The 23,046-nt window shown below is 36.6% G+C and overlaps 2 protein-coding genes across 4 annotated transcripts in view; one reads left to right on the top strand and one right to left on the bottom strand.

Moving 5' to 3' along the window:
• Positions 1-15,457, bottom strand: part of LOC107663035 (protein S100-Z-like) — a 16,454-nt gene extending 997 nt beyond the window's left edge. The window contains exons 1-4 of one of the 3 annotated variants that reach the window (XM_016453188.1): positions 15,392-15,457; positions 8,395-8,527; positions 3,394-3,581; positions 2,896-3,052 (exon numbers count right to left, since the gene is read on the bottom strand). In XM_016453188.1, the coding sequence (XP_016308674.1) occupies positions 2,896-3,052; positions 3,394-3,572 (336 nt within the window). In that variant the 5' untranslated portion in view covers positions 3,573-3,581; positions 8,395-8,527; positions 15,392-15,457. Of the gene's footprint in view, positions 1-2,895; positions 3,053-3,393; positions 3,593-8,394; positions 8,528-15,391 lie in introns of all 3 variants that reach the window. The other 2 variants (XM_016453197.1, XM_016453179.1) reach the window with 2 other exon arrangements.
• Positions 11,699-12,954, top strand: LOC107663027 (cholesterol 25-hydroxylase-like protein 2). Its single transcript, XM_016453166.1, has one exon. The coding sequence runs from the start codon at positions 11,913-11,915 to the stop codon at positions 12,783-12,785; it is 873 nt and encodes a 290-aa protein (XP_016308652.1). The 5' UTR covers positions 11,699-11,912; the 3' UTR covers positions 12,786-12,954.
• Positions 15,458-23,046: the final 7,589 nt, after the last annotated feature.

The following is a 23,046-nucleotide window of genomic DNA, read 5'->3' as shown; positions in this document are numbered from 1 at the left end:
ATAATTTTTATGAATATATATAATATATATATATATGTATATAAACACTGCATATATATGGTGTACTTCAGAAATGATTAAGATCAGACCCTTTTTTACATCTTATGTGAGTTATGCTAAAATGCTTTTTAATTTATCTTAATATTTATAAATTAATATTATATTTTTAAATTATATTTATTACAATTTTATAAAAAGGAATATATTTTGATTTAATAAAATATTTGTACATGTTTTATATAATATGTTTCTCCAGTCTGAATTATTTGTTGTATTCAGCCTTTACAATAGAATAACAATCGCACTCTAATAAAAGCTCTGTGGAACATGTTCAAATACACTGCTTTCTTATAGAAACTGCTTAATGTTGGGTATATGTTTGTTTTTATACGAGCACTAGTGCTATGTCATTGATACTGTTGTAACAGTCTGTTTCCAGACCATTCAAAAAAGATCATCAGATCCATCTCATGGATGTCCATCTGTCTATCCTGACATTCATTCCATGTGAGCACTATTGGGCAAAACCCAGTGGCTGTTCGTCCCAGTGGTGACGCTGGTAACTGATGAACCGTGACTTTAAAACCATCAGAGTCCATCAGCCTGTGGCTACACTGTATGTGTGTGTGTGTGATTAACACATGAAGCCACCAGACACAGTTTAACATCTCACTCATTACTCTTTCTGCCTCCTAACGTTACAGTACACACTCCCTGGAGAGCGTGTGTGTGTTGTGGCGAGGGAGAGGTGCGAGTCTATATCGGGCTGTGTTCCAGCCAGTAATTGATGATGCGTAAGCAACAGCCTCCTTCTGATGATGCGTACACAGCTGAGACCCACATCTCACGAAAACACGGCCAGCTCATATTTCATCCCAAAAATTAAATGAAGAAAATAAGAAATTATGTTACGTAACGGAAAGAAATCCTGTTTTTTGAACCATTAAAATTTTGTTGCATTGAGACGTTATTTGCATGACAATTAAGCACATTTGTCCTCATAATGCTAATGCAATCAAAACATTTTACTTTGCAGTTTTCTTTTTTCCCCAGTTGCATTTAACTGTATCATTAGTATAAATTAGCATAATATTTGATTTAAAACAGTATGAACACATTACAATAAAAACAAACCTGTCAAAAGGTTCTATTCAAACAAAATACACACACGTACTAATACTAATCTATCTATATGTATTTGTCTGTATACATTTATAGCATTATGCTAAACGCTCTAAATTATTTATTATTATTAAATGTATTAAATAATTTTAAACTATAATATATATAATAATATTTATTTATTTTTGCATTCAAATAATGAGAATGTGAATTTTTACATCACAATAATGAATATATAATGCAAAACACTCCTAATAGTCCTAAAAATAGGCTTTTTCTTCAGCAATTAATTTTTTTATTACTAAAAATTGTATACATTTAAAAGAAATAATAATAATAATAATAATAATAATAATAAAGTAAAATAAAACAATAATTTATTTAAATTTTGGTATGAATATGATCTAGGTGTGTTCTTTACAGGTTTATAAGATTCACTCAAAGAGGGAGGAGAGTTATCTTATTTTCCTTGAGACACACACACACACTGCTCAAATCCCCAAACATCTGCATGGATACGACACAGAGACACACTCCTTATAATGAATGGGGTCAGTTTTATGGAACGATATTTTATCTGATGGGAAAGAAATAATTCATTTAATGCATTTCCTGAGATTTTTTGCCAGCTCACCAAGTGGCCTGTCCCAGTGTGAGAGCTGGAATTACACGCCTGTGCACACAGGAAATGAATTCAATGCAAACACAGTAAACAACATGAAAAGTTTATTGCGAAATTAACCAAATCATTATCACTAATCAACACGCCGGAGCCAAAAACTCACTCACACGCGCACATATTAATGCATGCGGTAAGAGCAGGGTATGTACTGCATGTCAAGATGAGATCTCAAATCTTAATAGATGGCATTAAAGCATTATGCATGGTTGACTAAGCAGTCAGTGAGGTGATGTTATGGACTGTTTTCTTGAAGGAAAGAGAGCGCTTTGAACTCCACGCCAAGAGATTTCCCTCTTGCTGTCTGTGTGTGTTCGTATAATAACTCTCATGTCATATGAAGTCAAAAGATTACACATGATTTAAATTAATTTCCTGATGAGAAAACCAAAATAAACCTCAATTTCCATAAATGCTTGCAACAAACAGGTTGCAAATGCATTCATAAACATCCATAGCGTAATACATTTGATTTCTATACACACTGCAGAAATCCAAACTAAATCTTGATTATGAAAATTATTTTTTTCTTTGTCAGGAAACTTACTGCAGTAGCTTATTGTATTAATTAAATAATATTTTTAAGTGTCAGGTAATATATTATATATATGTATTTATTTATTTATTTATTTTTATTAATTGTTATGTATATATAGTGTACATTATTTTTTATTAATGAATATACAAATTAATATTAATAAGAATATATGTAAATTTAGTAAAATATTTATATATTTTGTAAAATAATAATTATTATTATATTGTATATATTCTATTTATCAATTAAATAACTGAAAAACAAACAAACAAAATATATATAGTATACATTATTTTTATTAATAAATATATACAAAATAAATGTTTATATATTTCATATAATAGTAATAATAATGCATATATTTAATTCCATTTTATTGTACATTCTTATAAATGTACAAACATAAAAATGTTTTTGTATGTCTCTTTGCTTTTCCAGTTTGGATTAAGATTAGTATTCATCTTACAATACAGGCCCATAACAAATGAACTCTGATAAAAGCCAGATCTATTGAAGTTAAGCTTTGAAATTTGTTGTGAAAGTTCTGATCGCTAACCGTGAGGAAGTCAGTGAGTTCGCTGTTGAGAAGTTCCTTCAGCTCCCCTTTGCTGAGTTTGTATTTGTCTCCCTCGCTCCCTGAGTAGTTGTGAAAGACGGTGATGAGTGCATCCATGGCTCCCTCCAGTTTACTGGGCATTACTGCTGCAGAGCACCTGTGGAGCAGACAGGAGACACGTCCAGTTCAGACTGACCTGCTCCTGGTCACGCATAAGTATTTTGTGGCCATATTTACAAACAAACTCTTCAAATGTATCACAGTATTTTTTTCTAGACATAGCAGCATGTCAATACTAGGGCACACAATACAATAATCATTCGGTACCGAGATGTAAATCAAAGTGCAATCACTCTCCAATGGTATTCCCACAGCCAAGTGACCAATTTTGCAAGGTTAAAACCCATTTTAAAAGAACAAACTTAACAAGTTATTAGACATCTTTGAAATATCAACTGAGGTCTAAAGTTTGCTGGCAAAGAGAAAGATGTGTCTTACCTCGTTGACAGCTGAGAAGTGAAGTTCTGTGTGTTGGTGAACAAACTGTTTTCAGGAGTGGATGAAGTTGTTTTTGAGTAACCTGTGCAGGAAGGACCGTCCTCTGTTGTCGTGACGATGCACGATAGCACAGGTGTTGCACCATAGTAACCCTGTGACCTCAATCCGCACCCTTCCATACACCTGCACTGAAAATACACTCCAAATAAAAGAGCAGCGGCCTCTTGAGAGCCCTACACACGCACACACACACACATACACACAGGTTTGTTTTTGTGAAAAGTGGGGACATCCCATAGGCATAATGGTTTTTCTACTGTACAGACCGTATATTCTATTGCCCTACACCAACCCTACCCCTAAACCTACCCCTCACAGGAAACTTTGTGCTATTTCAGATTTTCAATACACTCCATTCTGTGTGATTTATATGCGTTTTGAAAAGTGGGGACATGGGGCAATGTCCTGAAAAGTCACCTTCTCCTTGCAATACCCTTGCCATTATACAAATTTACGTCCTCATTTGCCACAAAAACATGCACACACGCACACACACAGACACACACACACGTTTGTTTCTGTGAATTGTGGGGACTTTCCGTAGACTTCTATTACTTTTATACTGAAAAAACGATATTTTCTATCCCCTAACCCTAAACCTACCCCTTACAGAAAACCTTTTTGCATTTTTACACTCTCAGATAAACATCATTTACTATTTTTAATAATTTTTTTCCCACAGGCCGGTCCCCACAATGTCAAAAATGTAAGGTCTTACTATCCTTGTGGGGACATTTGGTCCCCATAATATAGCATAAACCTAAACACACACACACACACACACACACACACACACACACACACACACACACACACACACACACACACAGAGCATATGCAGAAATGTACTTTATGAGTCTTTTTTGCTCAATGTCTTTTAATCTACTGATGTTTTTGTGATTTTAGATGGATGTTTCAGGTATATGTGATGGAAGTCAGATGTACAAGTGTTCATCACATTAACTGAACCATGATCAATGATTAAAACATCATAAACACAGTTTCCAAAGATTTTCTCTTCATTGTTCTTCATTCAACATTTTTGGAATTTTGAAACAGATAACAAAGATGCCATTTTCCCTTAAAATAAATGACCATAATCTGTTATATAATGTTATGACATCTATTCACTATCATTCAGAAGTTTGGGGTCTTATTTAAAGAAATTAATACTGCCATTAAGCAAGAATGCATTCAATTAATCAAAATTGACAGTAAAGACATTTAGAATGTTACAAAACATGATTTTTATTTCAAATAAATTCTGTTCTTTTGAACCGCTCTTTCCTGAAATAAATGTATCACTAATTACACAAAAATATGAAGCAGCACAACTGTATTCGACATTGATAATAATAAGAAATGTTTCTTGAACAGCAAATGAGCATATTACGTAGAATGATTTCTGAAGGATCATGTGACACTGAAGACAATCTGTTATATAATGTTATGACATCTATTCACTATCATTCAGAAGTTTGGGGTCTTATTTAAAGAAATTAATACTGCCATTAAGCAAGAATGCATTCAATTAATCAAAATTGACAGTAAAGACATTTAGAATGTTACAAAACATGATTTTTATTTCAAATAAATTCTGTTCTTTTGAACAGCTCTTTCCTGAAATAAATGTATCACTAATTACACAAAAATATGAAGCAGCACAACTGTATTCGACATTGATAATAATAAGAAATGTTTCTTGAACAGCAAACAAATCAGCATATTAGAATGATTTCTGAAGGATCATGTGACACTGAAGACTGGAGTAATGATGGTGAAAATTGAGGAATAAATTACATTTTACAATATATTCAAATAGGAAATAGTATTTTAAATAATAATATTTCACAACTTTACTGTTTTTGTACAGTATTTCTGATCAACTTAATGCGGCATTGGTGATCAAATGAAACTCAGCCAAAACCAATAAATGAGGTTACCGACCCCAAACATTTACTAGGCTGATTAACTAGCTTAACCAGCAAGACATTCTTGGTCAACCTGCTTCATCAGAAAGATCATGCTGGTTGACAGCACCAAACCATCTATAGCAATCAAACCAAGAAATTCATGCTTTTAAGAGTGAACTAAAGTAGAACAGAAGCTAGAAAAATGCAAAGCATTAAAAGAGAAAGGAACAAGACAATGTGATTTTAAACAGAACTTATTTATAGGAAATGCCTTTGTGATTATGCTGATGGAGATGGCATGACATTTTGGCACTAGAAATGGCAGAGGCCCCCAGGCGTCTCTGGGACCCCACATGGGGCCTCTGTAAACTGCCTGCCCCGAGTCAAAAGGGCCCACCCCTATGTGTCAATACGGATGGAGTCGTGGATGTCCACAGCACAAATGGTACAGGTTTAATTATATATGATTAGGGGGAAGCTTTCCTTATCCTAAGTCCCTCTAAAAGCGTTTCATCAGCATCTCTGTCGTAGATGCATAAAAGAGCTCTAATTTTGGTCATTAAGTCATTGCAACGGATCAAATAACAAGGCTTATTACCTCTGCCTGGGGAAAGAGAGAGTGAGCGAGAGAGCAGATAAGAGACTATTATTAAGATTCTGTACTTGGCTTATCACTTGACTAGAGCTCATTTATTTAATCATGTGATTATTAGTGATTCATAGTACTAGAAGACCAGTACTAGAATCTGAATGCAGATGGAGAGAGAAGGATATGCTTTAAGGTTGTTTTCTGGTTGTGTTTTCAGTTGTGATATACATAGGGTTAATTTAGGATAATTGGGCCATTTTCCCCCTCAGTCACCTCAACGGCAAAAAGCATCCCAATTTACCTGAATTCTCCCTATATGGTTGGGCATATGTGGCTTAATTCTTAAGGCCCGTTCACAGAAAGAACTATAGCTATAATCATGACTATATTAACTTCAACACGATAGCATAGGGTTTATTATAAGTTTGCGCCTCAGTTTTGTTGTCTGCTGCATAAAAAGTGTATTTTTGTGACTTTGAAGCCCCGTACAGTTAAGCGAGTGGAATTCACTGTCGTAAATATATCACAGTGGATAGCTGTACACATGCATTTGTTGCGGCTCTAAAGCAACCCAAACTTTTCGTAGAATTTCGTACCTGCTCAACATTCGCCTAAAACAATTGTTTGGGGAGAACGCTGGAAAGAAATAAAAGCCATTCGCCATATTAGTTAGTGTACTATTCTGAAACTGCATAAAATTACTTGAGATGCTCGAGCTCTTTAGAGTGACTGTGTTTGGATACTGATTGGCTGTCAATGTATTTATCATTCATCAGCCGGAAAAAAGTGATTCCAACTGTCCCTTACGAAAATTAACCATGGTTTTATTAGGCCTATAAGAAAAGTGTAGTAACCATGTTTTTTGGCATATTGATCACCATTTGTATAACCACAGATTTACCATGGTTAAACTGTAGAAAAACCATGGTTAATTTGTGATTGCCATTGTTTAACTACCATGGTAACCATGCTTTATTTGTAGTAAAACTATGGTTATATTTTGTAAGGGGTGGCTATACCATTATTATGATGGGGACTTCCCTAATGGTAAATTTTAAAGGCCTAGGTATAGTTATCATAGTGTGAATGAGATAGTTGTTATTCACAGTCAGTGAGAACGGACTGTTTTTGCTCTGTTCTTTCTGCATGATTGTCTGGTTCAGCTTGTTCAGAAAGCTTCAGTGCTTCAATTGGAAAATCCAGTAACATCCTCCAAGCAAAGGCGTTTACGTCACGACTATTATTGCTCGAAGGAACGGGACTTGATGACGTACGCGGCGTTCTTGTTTTCCTAAAACTACGCTATTAATCCCATAGAGTTACTCTTAGGTCTAAGAGAACTTCAAACCTAAGACTATTAATTTGTTAAAATCAGTATTTATTTAATATTGTGTTCTGGACAGTTTTTTCCCCCCTAAAAGATAATAGTGTTTCGAGATCTCTTTCTCTCCAAGGATGAAGTCGAGTCTATTTTTTACTCCTGATCTCACCTGAGGGAGAGCAGGGGGGGTGTCAGGACGAGGCTCAGGTGTGTTTCACCCCAACCCTGCAAGCTAAAAGTGTTTTCCGTTCATTAAGATGATGAAACATTTCCCTTCTAAGTAGGCTACTGTGTGAATTAGAGTGAGAGAAACCTATTGAATTTACTGTGCTTGGAGGCCAATGACCCTTATAGTCACACACAAATCCGTAATTTGTTCATATAATGTCTCAGTATTCATACTACTGCAGTTGTTTAAACACCATTAAAGTAAACAGCACAACATGGTAGTTTCACCACATCTTCAGACGACAGGCAGCATGTTGCGATCTGCTGTTTTAATGGCAATGTGTTTCTGACCTCTAGTGGCTCAGCTTTGGTAATACCAGTGATAGTTCAGTATCATTGAGATACTCTGGAAGCAACTGACACTACCATTCAAAGTTTGTGGTCCATGAGATTTAAAAAAAATGTTTTTAAAAGAAGTCTCTTATGCTTACCAAGCCTCCATTTATTTGATCAAATATACAGTACAAACAGTAATATTGTGAAATATTACTACAATTTAAAATAACTGATTTCTATTTGAATATTATTTAAAATGTAATTTATTCCTGTGATGCAAAACTGAATTTTCAGCATCATTACTCCAGTGTCACATGATCTTTCAGAAATCATTCTAATGTGCTGATTTGCTGCTTAAGAAACAAACCAGTTATCAAGTGCATAAAGGCTTAATATAAGAAGACAATCTATTTTGCCAGGTAAGAGAATTTGCTCCCATAACTAACCCATAATCCTAATTTAACAGCCTAATTCTCGCAAAAGTAATCTGCACAGGTAAATAAATATTGCGACAGGTCTGTTGCAGTGTAAATACCTAAACAGCAAATGTCAAATGTCTGTATCATACTGCATGTTATGTAAGAGCCGCAGGCTAGAATTGATCGACAACTCACTGCAACCAGATGATGATGAGCAACTTGAGCAGCTACAGGACCAGACAGCTAATCCTGGTGCTCCTGAAGGCTCTTCCCAGCAATTCAACCAAGCTGAAACCTCCGTCAAGCTGTAGTGGCTTTGACTGAGCGTCTGTGATGAGAAACAATGCCAGTTCAAGTCTCACCAGAACACAAAATACTGAAAACTTCACTCTTATGTTAAAGGAATAGTGCTCACCCTCAGGTCATCCAAGATATACATGAGTTTGTTTTTTCATTGGAACAGATTTGGAGAATTAGCATTACATAACTTGCATTACATCAATGGATCTTCTGCAGTGAATGGGTGCAGTCAGAATGAGAGTCCAAACAGCTGATAAAAACATCACAATAATCCACACCACTCCTGTCCATCAATTAAATATTTTGAAGTGAAAAGCTGCCTGTTTTCAAGACATTTTTAACTTTAAACCATTTGCTTCCAGCTAAAATATAAGTCCTCTGTCCATAATATTGATTTCTCCAGTGAAAAAGTTGTCTTGTCTGAATCAGGAGAGAAATATGCACAGATCAAGCACTGTTTACAACTGTCCAACAGTTTTAAATGAATACATTAGCGGATTTTGATATGAGAGGATAACAGTGGATGGTCTTTTTCACAATTTTTCATGGATTATGGACTATATATTTTGGACAGGAATGACAGTTTAGAGTTCAAATGCCTTTAACAAACGCAGCCTTTAACAAGATGTTAATTGATGGACTGGAGAGGTGTGGATTACTTCTGGATTAATCTGATGTTTTTATCAGCTGTTTGGACTCTCATTCTGACGGCACCCATTCACTGCAGAGGATCTATTGGTGAGCAAGTGATGTGATGCTAAATTTCTATGAATCTGTTCCAATGAAGAAACAAACTCATCTACATTTTGGATGGCCTGAGGGTGAGTAAATTTTCATTTTTGTGTGAACTATTCCTTTAATGCAAAAACATGTATACATTGTTATGCATTATAAAGGAACAGCTGACTTGAAAATTAAATGTACTCATTTCAAACCTGCATACATTTTATTTTATAAAACAATAAATAATATATTTTATACTTTATATGTTCTTGCTGGAATACACAGTCAATGCAAATTAATCACCATAATTTATATGCACTGATATCAATAGCTTACATCATGTCAGTTAAAGGCTTTAAAAAAATTACACTTCACCTTTAAGCATTAACACACTGCATCTCATGTCAATCAGCCTGTAATGACTCATATTTTTATTCAGTGTTTGTATGCAGCCTTTCACACAGATTTCTGTTCATGCATTATTCATGCATCCTGTACTAACAATTAGTTTACAGATATATACACTGAAAACAAATCATACAAATCAAAAAATGCTGTTGTCCCTATCATGGAGGATGTTTTTTGCGTGAGAAGTGGATCATTAATGACTCCATAGAGAGCAGCTCAGTGGCCGTCTGCCCTGTCCTGCTCTCAACTTCTTTCTGTTCGAACAAACCAACTTTATTCTGTAGAGAGATTCATGCATGACCACAGTGACACCCAACTGCAACTTCCTGGTCTGAAAAACGGCAAAATATAAACAAGGGCTTTTCATCTCTGTGAAGGCCTGACAGAAAAGCTATGATTAATGAGAGACAGAAAGAGAAAAAGCGAGAGAAACTAGGCTGCACAGGCCAACTCATCCTTATACAGAGATGGGTTGTTGTTTATGATGCATTTACTCAAGTCTAGCCAGACAAACATATGAATATTAATGGAATGTTGTGTAATGTCAGTTTATGTTAATGCCATGCTAATTCATTTATATTAATAGAAGGTTTTAGAAGGTGCAACAAGAAATGAGATGATGTGGAGAAACTCCTGAAATGCTGTAATGTTGAGATCAGTTGCTATATACGTTTCAACATCCACCTGTTTCACAAATACAACTTAAAGCAGTTAAAGGAACAGGTCACCTAAAATAAAAACATTGTCGATTTTCTCACAAAATGGGAATATAACAACGTCTAATACGGGAACAAATCATTTTCAGAGTCATATTTTTTCAATGACTCGTTTGATCAAGTTCACAGTAAGTTCTGAATTGTCGTTTACTGAAAATCTTCATCTGAGCTCTGATGCATTCATGACAGAAGTAACAAGTACAATTTTAAGTTTCTCATGCAAAACTATTGTATGCCTTCAGCTAGGATTTGAAATACAGTGCACAAGTTGTATGGACCAGTTTTATAATACCTTTGTGGTGCTTTTGCATTTTTTTGATGCTTAAAAACTCACGATTCATTGCAAGTACATAAAATGAGCAAACCCTACATTAATAGGGACATCGCCTATGAAGGAATTCACCTTTTCCTTTTCAAAGAACAAATTTATGTAGGTTTAGAAGAAAAATGTTCATTTTAAAGTGTGCTATAAGTGAACATCTCAAGATCTAATTCCAAAACAATTCATGACTCAAGTCATTTTTTACTGTTATTTTAATATTGTTTGTATTATTATTCTATTTATTCATATTTTGAATAAACTTTTATTTTTAGATTTTCAATAACATTACATTTTAAATAAATAAAAAAATAAATAAAAATGTAGTTTAACTTTTAATAATTGTATGTTTTTGCCATTTTTATAAATGTTTGTTTATTAAATATTTCTATACAGCTTTAATGTATTTTTCCTTAGTAATTTTCGTACTTCAAATTAAACCTATTTATTTTTGAAGTATATAATTTTCGTTTACATTTTTACATCTAATATTTGTTTTATTTTATTTCAGCTTTATTTCAGTTAATGAAAACAATTTTTAATCACTTTCTAAGGACCCAAATGCTGTGCAAGAGATTTGTTTAGCAAAGTGACTCACTGCTAAATGCATAAAACCTGAAAATTGTTTTGTTATTGACAATCAGTGGCTGTGCACATTTAAATGCACGTTACATGTCTCTTGATTGCGGTTCTTGCGTAAATACATTCACACCGCAGAACTAATAATGACATTTAAATTCGAATTACGAATTTTTGCACATTGTTTGAACTGCAATGAATCAATGTCCATCTCTGGTTATTAAAACTAAATGCAGTGCAGATGATTCAAATCAAATAGACACTTCACAGATTATTGAGACATCTCTGCTTCTTTCTCCCCATTTCTAGGTCAGAAATGAGTGGCGCAGGAACGTTTCAGCTGGTCAAATGTTGGATCATCCTCAAACTAACAATGAAAAGAGCGTTCACACACAGACACACACACACCATACCAAGAGAAGAGGAGCGTGGGGGGGTGAGAGAAAGAGAAAGAGAGAGAGAGAAACGCTACAGATGCAGGAGGTGGTGCTTGGACACATTTTAGAGGCGTAAAGGCCTGCCTCATTTGGCGTAGATCAGATCTTTTACAAAAAGCCACATCCAGCACTCAAAACAAGAGAAAGTCGCCGCCGGCTGCTGCCAGCATCCTCACCCCACCGCAGGAGTAACAGCAGCCTGGCTGTTGCATCAACAACACGTAGCTGGACATGAATCCCGGCAGTCTGCGTGGCGTTCTGGACGTCAGCAACACAACCTGGGCTCTGTCGGAGCGCTCTGTGCTGCAGCCCATGTGGGATTACCTTCAGCAGAACCATGAGAGCACCTTGCGCTCACCGCTGTTTCCCGTCATCCTCTCAGTGTCCATGTACCTGGTGCTGGTGTTCTTCTACACCGTGCTGGACCTGCTGGCTTCCACCTGGCCCTCCATCCAACGCTACCAGATCCACCAGGACCGCACCATCACCTGGTCCAACATCGGCTCCACTTTGGCGCTCACCACATACAACCATCTGCTCTACATCTTCCCCGCGGCCGTAGCCCAGTGGCTCTGGCGGCCGCCCGTGCCGCTGCCCCGCGAGGCGCCCACGCTCACTGCCTTCCTGCTGGGAATCGTGGGCTGCACCGTGGTGTTCGACTTCCAGTACTACTTGTGGCACCTGCTGCATCACCGTGTCGGCTGGCTCTACCGCACCTTCCACGCGCTCCACCACCAGTATCGCCAAACCTTCAGCCTGGTTACGCAATACCTGTCCGCTTGGGAGCTCTTCAGCGTGGGCTTCTGGACCACCGTGGATCCTTTGCTCCTGCAGTGCCACTGTCTCACCGCCTGGGCGTTCATGCTCTTCAACATCTGGGTGTCCACTGAGGACCACTGCGGGTACGACTTTCCTTGGGCGATGCATCGTCTGGTTCCCTTCGGCCTTTGGGGTGGAGCGCTGCGGCACGACGCTCACCATCAGCAGCCGGGCACTAACTTTGCGCCTTTCTTTGCCCACTGGGACTGGCTGGGGGGAACCGCAACCATGCCGGCTCCTGTGAAGACAAAAACGCGGAAAGAAAGGGACGAAAAGGAAGCCTGATGCTCTGCTTTCCCTTTCACACCCTCGCTCTCATCTCTCTCTTCACTCCATCTGTCCCGCCCTGTCTCGCACGTTCCCCGTCGCTATTCATCTTCTCCCTGAACTGCAGATCAAGTGTCTTACTAACAAACCAGTAGAGAAGCAAGCAGCACATTCCTGGCGAAAGCGTCCTGCTCCTTGAATGTATAAAGTATCTTTTCTTGCAAATCTATCTATTTTTCTAAATAATAATAATAAAAAAAACTCTAGCATTTGATGGCCAATTTGTGGAGTTTTGTGGCATATCTCAGGTTTGTAGTTTTGGCCTAATGTCTTTCAAAAAGATTATGTGTGTTCAAAATGGCTTGTATTCCAATGCTTGTTATTGTATTTTGTAATTTTTACTAAACTTGAGTCAATAAAATGCTGTGTTGTTTGTTAAGTTTACCTTCAGCTGTGTTGATATGCATTCGAGGATGCTTTGCAACCTAAAAAAAAACACGCTGACCGTTATAAATGTTAGAGAAGAGGAGCGTATGAAGTAACTGTGTGGCATGTTGGCTAACACAGTTGGCTCACTGTGATTGCTAGAAAGATCTAAGACTACTTACATCATCATCCCTGCTGCTGTTTGTGTTTGCTAATATAAATTCAAAATGTTCAAAATACAGACAACACAAGTAATTTTGAGCATGATAATTGGGTTGACATAGTCATTGTAAAGTTTAAAGGCACAATTTACTCAGCCTAATGTCATTCCAACTTCGTATTACTGTCTTTCTTTCGTGAAACACAAAATGAGATGTTTGCCAGAATGTCCGAGCTGCTCTTCCAGCAAAAGTGGATAGTGATTTAGTTGTAAAAACAAGACAAAATGCACTACATTCCATGCCTTCTGAAGCCATACTGTACATGTGTGTGACAATCAGACCAAAATTTAAGCCACCAGAGCTCTGAAGATTGTGTTTACTTAAAAAATGATGCATCATACCTGGTTGTACATCATTGAGGCTCTACTGTTCTTGAACATCACATGACCGATCAAGTAAAAAAAAAAGTGACTGTATATAACATTTGAGAACTGCATAAGGCTTAAAGGAATAGTTCATACATATGTCATAATTTACTCACTGTTATTCCGTTTTGTTCAATGAAACAATCTGCTTTTGAGCTGCTCTTACAGCGAAAATAGATAGGTTTATACTGCCAAGGTGTAAAAAAAAGACAAAAAGCTCCATAAAATGTGAGTTCTGCACTCTATTCCAATTCTTTTGAAGCCATAAGATAGATTTGCGTGCGAAACAGACCTTTTGTTAATTTTGTTCATTTCACTTTTTGATATATCATGCCAAGTGGTACGTCACGAAGGCTGAACAATATTGGTTGACACTTGAGAACTGCATTAGGCTTAAAGAAAAAAAAATTGGTCATAATTTACTCACCTTCATGTCATTCCAACTCCATATCCTTCTTACTTCCATGAAACACAACATGAGACATTCAGCAGAATATCTGAGCTGCTCTTCCACTGAAACTACATGGTGATTTATTCTGCCAGGCTTTTAAAAAAAGACAAAAAAGCACCATAAATTGATAGTTGTGCACCATATTACAAGACTTCCGAAGCCATACCATAAAGTTGTGTCCAAAAGAGAGCTCTGAAATCTCATTTGCAATTATGGTAAATATAAAAAGGCACTTTCTGACATATAGGATGCTAATGCTATTGGCTCTCATATATCACCTGACAAATCATGCTATGACAAGTTTAATAAAAAGTCATTTTAATATTTTGCTATTTTTCGACAAATACGATATTTTAAAGACTGCCAGGGTCCAAAACAACATTTTATCTCATTGACCTTAAAAGCACAGACAAAACACTGTTCAAAATATTTTCAGAGTCAGGTTTGGAACACCATGAGGGTAAGTAAATGAATTTTTATTTTTACATGAACTATTTCTTTAAATTTTGGTCAGTTCTTTACACTAAGGTATCAAATGGCTTCAGAAGACTTGGAATATAGAGTATGATTCATATGGACTACTTTTATGGGTTGAAATGACAATAGGGGAGCATAAATTAAGACAAAATTCTAGAACTATAGAAAGAAATGTGAATGTGTAAATGTGTTTACACTTTAGGATATGGATGTCCAACCGGCCTGAACATACGCCACAGCATGCATTGTTTGTTTTCAGCCATCATTTGGTTCTATGCCACACTGTTATTCGACAGTTTTACATATGAGAAGCCCGTAGAGAATCTGGGCTGAGATCAGTCTACAACCAAAGCAGAGAGGCAATGCTAATTAATCATCTTCTCTTTCAGCCTCCCCCCTCTGGCACATGGAGAATAGCTCTCCATGCTTTAAAAGAGAGAGAGAGAGAGAGAGAAATTCAGATCAAGTTGGCTTATGACACCAGGAACTGAACAATTTCTGATATGATTCAGATTTTTTCAATTTAAGATACCAGCGTGCAATGTTGTACAACACAGATGACCTTTCGCATAGGGGGCGGTGGTGCTATCTGCAACCTTTGGCTCGCTCTGAGGAGGCCAAACAAACAAAGAAACATGAAAATCGGAGCTTCGCGGCATTTGTGCATGCGAGGCTGAGCAGTACCTGGCTTTCGTCCAGCAGCTCAGTATCTCTGAAGACCTCAGGCTGAGCTCTCTGAACAGTAAGTTGTTATCTGCAGCTCAGCACAGGAAACACTGGAACATTTCCCATCAGGCACTGTTGTGGACGCCTCCCCCTCTGGCACTGCAACAGAGGGGTCCTTGAGGAATGTGGAAACTGGGAGAAAATGTGGACTGTGCTTTAAGCAAGTAGTTATGCAGGAGAGATAAGACAATGCTTAGACAAATCAACGAGTTGTCTGTGAACATCAGAGAGCTCACAATAGAAATGATTGCATTCACATTTACACTGAATAAGACATCATCCACCCAAGTTGACAAGAACTAAACTCACTTCTTTACACTAAATAATATATCACGGAATAATCATCACATCTCACCATGCTACTTGTATTATTTCTGCATCATATAATATGTATATTTTGCACAGTATGCATATTTTATGTATGCAACACTCTGATTACCTATTTGCAATATACAGCTATGCAAACTATACTGTATCCCACAATGTAATGCATTAGACTTGACCTTCCAATTCCACTGTGTAGAATGAAGTAGAAGCAATATTAGTGCTCATCTCCTGCCAAAAGTCATTAAGACATTTTTTTTTACCCCAAATTGTATTAAAAAGGCAAACTAACTTTATAACTTGCACACAAAATTAATTGTGCAAAAGAGATGCACAAATCTGCAGCAGACTACCGTTTGAAACGTTTATAGTTCAATATTGCAAACTATTTTACACATTACTTAAAAATAGTACGTAGTACATAGTATATACTGTGCAGTAAACAGTACACTAATACTTCATTCTGAACAGCCGCTGAATAGGCTACATGAGTGCTGCACTTACCAGATCTGTGCAGTAGATGACGCTGTGTTCCATACTCTTCCATCAACGTTAGAAATAGACTAATATGGGTGACCAGCAGTGTTGGGAAAGTTACTCTGAAAATGTAATCACATTTCTGATTACTCCTTTTAAAAGTAATCACGTTACTGTTCTGATTACTTTATTTAAAATGTAATTAGTAATTAGTTACATTATTAGTTACGTTACTTTTTTCTCCATGAAATGTATGAAATCCCTGCATACACGCTCCCGATAAATATTTGTTATTAAAGCATCAACATTCACAGAACACTGTTATTTTTAACTAAAGCAAGCGGCTGCTGCGTGCATGGGTTGGCATGGCAGAATGCCAGCAAAGAGCGCTGCATTTATAATCTCTAAAAGACATTTGTAAATTAAAAAAGTAATGCGTTACTTTACTAGTTACTTGAAAAAAAGTAATCTGATTACGTAACTCGCATTACTTGTAATGAGTTACCCCCAACACTGGTTATAATGAGAGGATTCATGAGCACGCAAATTTCAGCACTGCATTGCTCAACGCTGCAAACACGTGTTAAAGCCTAAATAGAAACTCTGCATAGGCTTGCACCTGTTAATCGTTTATATTTTATATTAGTTCATGTTGCTTTTGTGCAATAGATGAATAAAAATGTATTTGTTTTAGATATTTTATGTTTAGATATTTCTATTTTGCGGGAGTCCCGTGAATAATTTTATTCTCCCGCATCCCGCACACACACGAGTGTCTACCCGCCCGCACCAGCACTCGCTCATCTTGTCCCGCGCCGCGCTCTGTTGCGTCGGGTCTCGCGGGTGCAGGTCTCTAATCCACTGGCACTTGACTCGGCAGTGTGTGTGCTACATCCTTTTTTTGTTACAATATCTAGATTATAAAACACTGCATTATGTCAGCAATGTAACGCGGCAGTAACGTATAGAGACCTCGGCTTGTAACTATACTCTAATTACTATTTTAACAATTATAACGCGTTAAATTACTCCGTTACTAAAAAGTAATCAAATTACAGTAACGCGTTACACAGTAATGCGTTACTGCCCAACACTGGTGACCCGACATCCCGTTTTTCCCGGGACAGTCCCGTATTTCAGCTCTATTTTTAGTGTCCCGACTTATTTTGAAAAAATCATGTTTTGTCCCGTATTTTAAAATTTCTTTATGACTGGTGATCATAGCGAGTAATAGTAGTGTTCTGTCACACGAGAACAGCCTAATCAAAGGTAACCAAGCTCGTCGTAGAACAAAATTACCATCCAATCACAATTCGTTATTGAATAACTTGCAGTTAGTGACGGTCAAAAAAGGCTCCCGACCCCCTAGTATATTACGTTTATTCGGTCTTAAAGGGACAGCAGCCCAATTAAATACCTGTCTGTCTTTTTAATGTTAATCAAACAACAAAAGATGTTAAATAAATGTATACATGTTAAACCTACTGTATTAGAAAAACGAGTTTATTTAATATTTAATTAGTATCTATTGTATTTGTCTTACGGTTTGTAATTTGCTTCTTTATTTTTAATAAATATATGTGGTATGTGGTACAGATCGTGGTCATATTTCACGACCCCACCCCCACCCCGTCCCGTATTGAACCATAATAAATCTGGTCACCTTACTAATATAATGGTAATGATTCACAGTAAAAGATACAATTGAGAAATACAGTACAAAGCATTGTCATTCTATTTTTAACTGAAATAAATGTAAATTATTCCACATTATATTAAGGTTATAAGGCCATTTACAATGTGTTTTACACGAAAAAGCAAATTAAAATTTGATTATTTTTATTTTTCATTTCCATTTTAAATTAGTAAGTCCTTGAAAATGTCTAAATAAATAAATAATTACATATGTCCTGCTATTTTTTTTAAATCAATATTTAATCTAACCCCACGAGACTTGTTCATGAGTTTTGCAACATTGACACTGTTATTGAACTGGATTGAATCAACACTGAACTAGATAGATAGACAGACAGACAGACAGACAGACAGAGACAGAGTGTGAGAAATGTGAATGCTTTGACTGGGACCACAACCACCAAAAAAACCTGCGTCAACATGCTCAGCTCAACTGGTTTTACCTATCGTTGTGTTTTTGCTAAAACAAAGAGCCACAGAGACAAAGAGCTTCACAGACAGGTACTATTTTTAAAATATAGGCCAACACACATCCGTCAAAGACTCGAGACCCCGACAGACACAGCAGTGAATAATAAATAATTGTCTTGAGAAGTGATCCTGAATCTTAAACTGCAGGTGGCGGTGCATGGGCACATGCAATTGAACAGCCGAATGAAAGACAAGGAGACTGAGGTGTATTGTTTGCACAAATCCACATACTATCTGTTCAGGAAGCAATCCAAAATGTCAACATTTACATACAGTCAAACTCACTAATACTCATTATCTTACAGGTTATAATGTATACCTGTCCCTACTCTGCTTTATGCATCCCTGAGGTTTGTTCATAAAGCTGAATAACAGGTTGTCAGACACATGGAGGGAGGAAAGGGGGAGTGAATAGACAAAGAAAGAGAGCAGAGGGAGGGAGAGAGGATAGAAAGAGAAGTAACGTCTTCCTCTCTGTGCTGTCAGCGTTATGCAAAAGGAACTTCTCGCTTAAACACTGCTGGTCTCTCATAAACAGAAAATGCCAAAGTTCACAATCTTTCTGTCTTTTAACAGCTAGTGGTTTGCTTCGTACCTTAAAATATCTGTACTGGAAAACTTTAAAGTGGTGTTTGCTAAGCAAGTGCCACTATTACTCATACCTCAGGTTAGAGATTTGAACAAACATCCAAGTATTAAACTTTTATGCTGTAGGCCTACTCTTTATGCCACAGACTTCAATTATACCTCAAATATGTTGCTTTTTAAGGAAACATTTGCTATTATTATCCTTATTACAGTTGATGATAAAATGTTTAGTGAAGTAGAAGTTTAGTGAAGTAGTTTGCAGTGAAGTAGGGACTGCATCTAAAGAATATCAAAAAGAAAAGGTTATTTTGAGTAAGTAACCACTTAGCAACGTGCTAGAAATAGCCTACCCTAAAACAAAGAACATAGTGGCAAGTTCTGCATGGGCAATTTTCTTCACATAATGTGAAAATCTAAATTTATTTGAATTAAGGCGTGGTCACAGTAACCGATGTTCAGCGAAATTTCGCGGGCGAAATCCAGTCATTCACATGGGAACTGCCAGATATGGAGCAGGGTTGCCACTGTTGCCAAAGTTCGCGGTTTTCCCGCGGAATGTGATATTTAGCCCCTGGAGTGCACATTTTACAAGGGGAACCCCATCAAAAAATCGTGTATTTTACCCACAGTCTATGATTTTACCCCCGGAACGCGATTGGGCAAGTTTTAAAGTCCCCCTGTAGTCAAAACTTTTATCCTTTAAAACTCATCTTTGATCATCAAAATGACATATTTAAATGTTTTTTCTTGTGAAAATAATTTTCTCATGCCTTAAAATAGCTTGAATGCAACTCTACCCCCTTGCCTCATTTACTATACGCGGATCTATGAATACGCAAATTAGCCCCGCCTCCACTCAGTCACACACCCAAGAGTGTCTGTCTGCGGACTGCAAGAGGAGGGCGTAACTGGAAGAAGGGGCGTAACTTGAAGTTTTCCAAATCACACAGAACCACACGAGATACCAAAACGAGATGTTGTTGGCAAGATGGCCGCTTGTATAGAGACAACGGTGAGAATATTTTTTTTAATTTGGATTTCATTAACTAGCTGCGTAACAAGAACATGGCCAATTTAAGTTTATAGGACAACTAAACTATCAATTTAAACAAAAATTTACCGTCAACTACAGACGTTGCATCCATCGATTCCGCCATGTTTCTCATTGACACGCCCCCAACTCGGAAACTCGGGGCTTAAAGAAAATTTCGAGTTTCCTACTCGTAATAACGACTTTGTGGTGACACAAAAAACACGCGGGTTATTATTCAAGTTAGCAGTTCTAAATACAAATAAATAAGCGCTAACAGCACATGACATCGTGAAAATAGGAGGAAATATTAACGGTTACCGAAACATCTATAGAAAAATGTTTACCGTTACCGGATTAACCTGGCTGCCTTCTCCCTCTGCTTTGCAGCAGTTAATGATATGCTAAGGATAGAATCAGTGTTGCCAACTTCTTTCAATAGAAAGTAGCTAAAGCCAGTTTGAAAAGTCTTAAGACTACATAACCAGCTCTCCCTTCCAAGACGTTAATCTGCACAAAAATCCTGCTTTATATTTGAGCCATCATCTGCGCACTGCGCATCGTAAACGCACATAAGAAAAGACAAGACAAAGACAATTCCTGTGCTGTGATTTCGGCTATATTTGCATGTAAAATTAGAGAAGCAACATAATGTCTATTTTAACTGAAGGCGCTGCTCCTCTCAGCCGCTCGCTGTACCGAGCAGACGCAGAGAGAGAGGTGTGTGCGCGCTGACCTCGCACAGTTGCATCAGTACCAGCGATCACAGAGACTCGCTAAGGTTTGTCCAAGAAGTCGCTAGATTTGTCGCTAGTTGCTTTTTTGGAAAAAAAGTCGCCGGGGGGTCTGAAAAGTCACTAAATCTAGCGACAAAGTTGCTAAATTGGCAACACTGGATAGGATCCCTTGACGCGATTGGTTATTGAATTTTGTGACGTAGCAAAAAAAAGGTTGTTTCAAACCGCGTTTCTGTGACTGCCATTGGGAAACTACAGTTTTAAGGAGAAAATACTCAGCAATGGTGTTGATAAATGGATTGGCACATGGTTTGTCTAAAAGCATATTAAAAACACCACATAGACAAATAAACAACATAAAAAAACTTGATTTTAACCACAGGGGTACTTTAAAGTCCACATGAAATCAAAATTAAAGTTTTTTGGGTGTTAGTATCAATATGTTAGTCTTAAGGTTATCTATAAGGCAGTGTGCTCCTAAACAGTGACAAAATTCGCATTTAGAAGATATAAGCATTCAAAGCTTGCAGTTCATCACTTCCGCCAAAACGGCTCAACGATTTTTTGAGGTCACATCGTACTTCAGCTTCTCATCAAACTTTCTGTCCAATCAAATGCTCGCTAGAATCCGAAGCGCCTACACTATAAAATAGACGCTGAAGCAGCGGCTGAAATCTGTTTCAGTAAAAATGACGTCAACACAGAGTAACGCTGTGTGTTTCTAAGCATTTCAGGGGACCTTTAAGTAGCAATTGGGCGGAAACCAACTTGCCAACTCTGCTTAACAAAACTAGCCCAGTCACGTTTTTTCTGCGCGTTTTCACTCCGTTACACCTGTAACTAAAAACTAACAAAAAAAAAAAAACCAAACAAAAAAAAAACAGCGGAATCAGTATAAAAGTTTATTTATTTTTTTTTATTGAGATAACAATAGGGGAATACAAAGACATTTAAATCTGTAAAACAATAAAACCAAAATTCTGCATCTTAGATCACATATCAATCATGTTTCTAATACATCAAATATCCTTTTCAGCAGCCTAGGTGTCTTTACAGCTTTTCGATTGTTCTGTATTGAAGTTAGAGAGTCGTAAAAAAGCTTCAGATCAGTGGAAAATAGTCTACCATTTGGTACAGTTGATATACATTTTGCTTTATGTATATATTTCCCTAATAGAATAAGAAGTTTAATTATATTATCCATTTCCAATAAACCAGTATCACAATCCATAAACAAAACCATTACATCAGTTATAGTGACAAACTTGTAAAATAACTCAAAAAGAAACAAAGAAACTTGGGACCAAAATAATTTGATAAAATTACAACTGAAAAATAAGTGTACAATTGTTTCAGTTTCTTCTTTACAAAAACGGCATAATGGCGAAAACCCTTCTTTAAACTTACTAATAAAATCGTTACATGGATAGTATCTGTTTATTATTTTAAAGTGAGTTTCTTTGACTTTATTAGGAATTACATATTTATTTATATCTGACCACATATTCTTAAAAACAAGGAAGTGATAATCTTGTTTCCACTTCACCATTGCCTTAGGTGAAGCACTTTTTTCTTTGGTTAATATTATTCTGATATACATATTATTAAATTTTTTATCCCTAATGGAAAGGCCCCCAACAGTCAGATTAGGAAGAGAACCAATTGCAGGATTATACATCTTTTCGTTTTTTATAAGATAAGAGTAGTTTCGGGGAGATACAATGAATGAGTTTTAAATATTCTTTAGAAGATACATTTGATTTGTCCCAAGATAATTAACAAATTCATTATAATTATATAGGTCACCTGACTGATTTATCAATTCTGTAACAAAAATTAAACCTTTGTTGAACCAATCGTTCCAAAAAATGGTTTTGTCTTTGAATAATATATACTGATTATTCCAAATAACACAGGAATGGGGAGAGAAATTGTGTTTGTAGACTAATTTCCATGCATTCAAAGCTTGTTTGTGAAAATTAGACAACTTAATTGCACTGTAAAATCTAATTAGTTGGGCTTACTTAAAAAAAGCATGCAAACCGATTGCCTTGAAAAAACTAAGTAAAGTGAAATAGGAATAGTATGTTGTACTGATAGATGCTTAGTTAGTATAGTTTACTTACACAAGAGTTCTAGTAACTAAAAAAGAACTGTAGGGGGAACTTGATCCTTTCATTTAGGTTTATTCATGACTTAGTATAGCCACTCACTGACTCCCAGAGTGCATTGCGGCATGAATCAATTATGCAGTTGCTTTGTTTTACAGTTGTTGATTTTATTTGACAATT

The sequence above is a fragment of the Sinocyclocheilus anshuiensis genome, unplaced genomic scaffold, assembly GCF_001515605.1.
Source record: "Sinocyclocheilus anshuiensis isolate Anshui unplaced genomic scaffold, SAMN03320099.WGS_v1.1 scaffold457, whole genome shotgun sequence".
Lineage (NCBI taxonomy): Eukaryota > Metazoa > Chordata > Actinopteri > Cypriniformes > Cyprinidae > Sinocyclocheilus > Sinocyclocheilus anshuiensis.
Note: the sequence above shows the minus strand (reverse complement) of the source record. Positions and strands in the feature narration are given on the sequence as shown.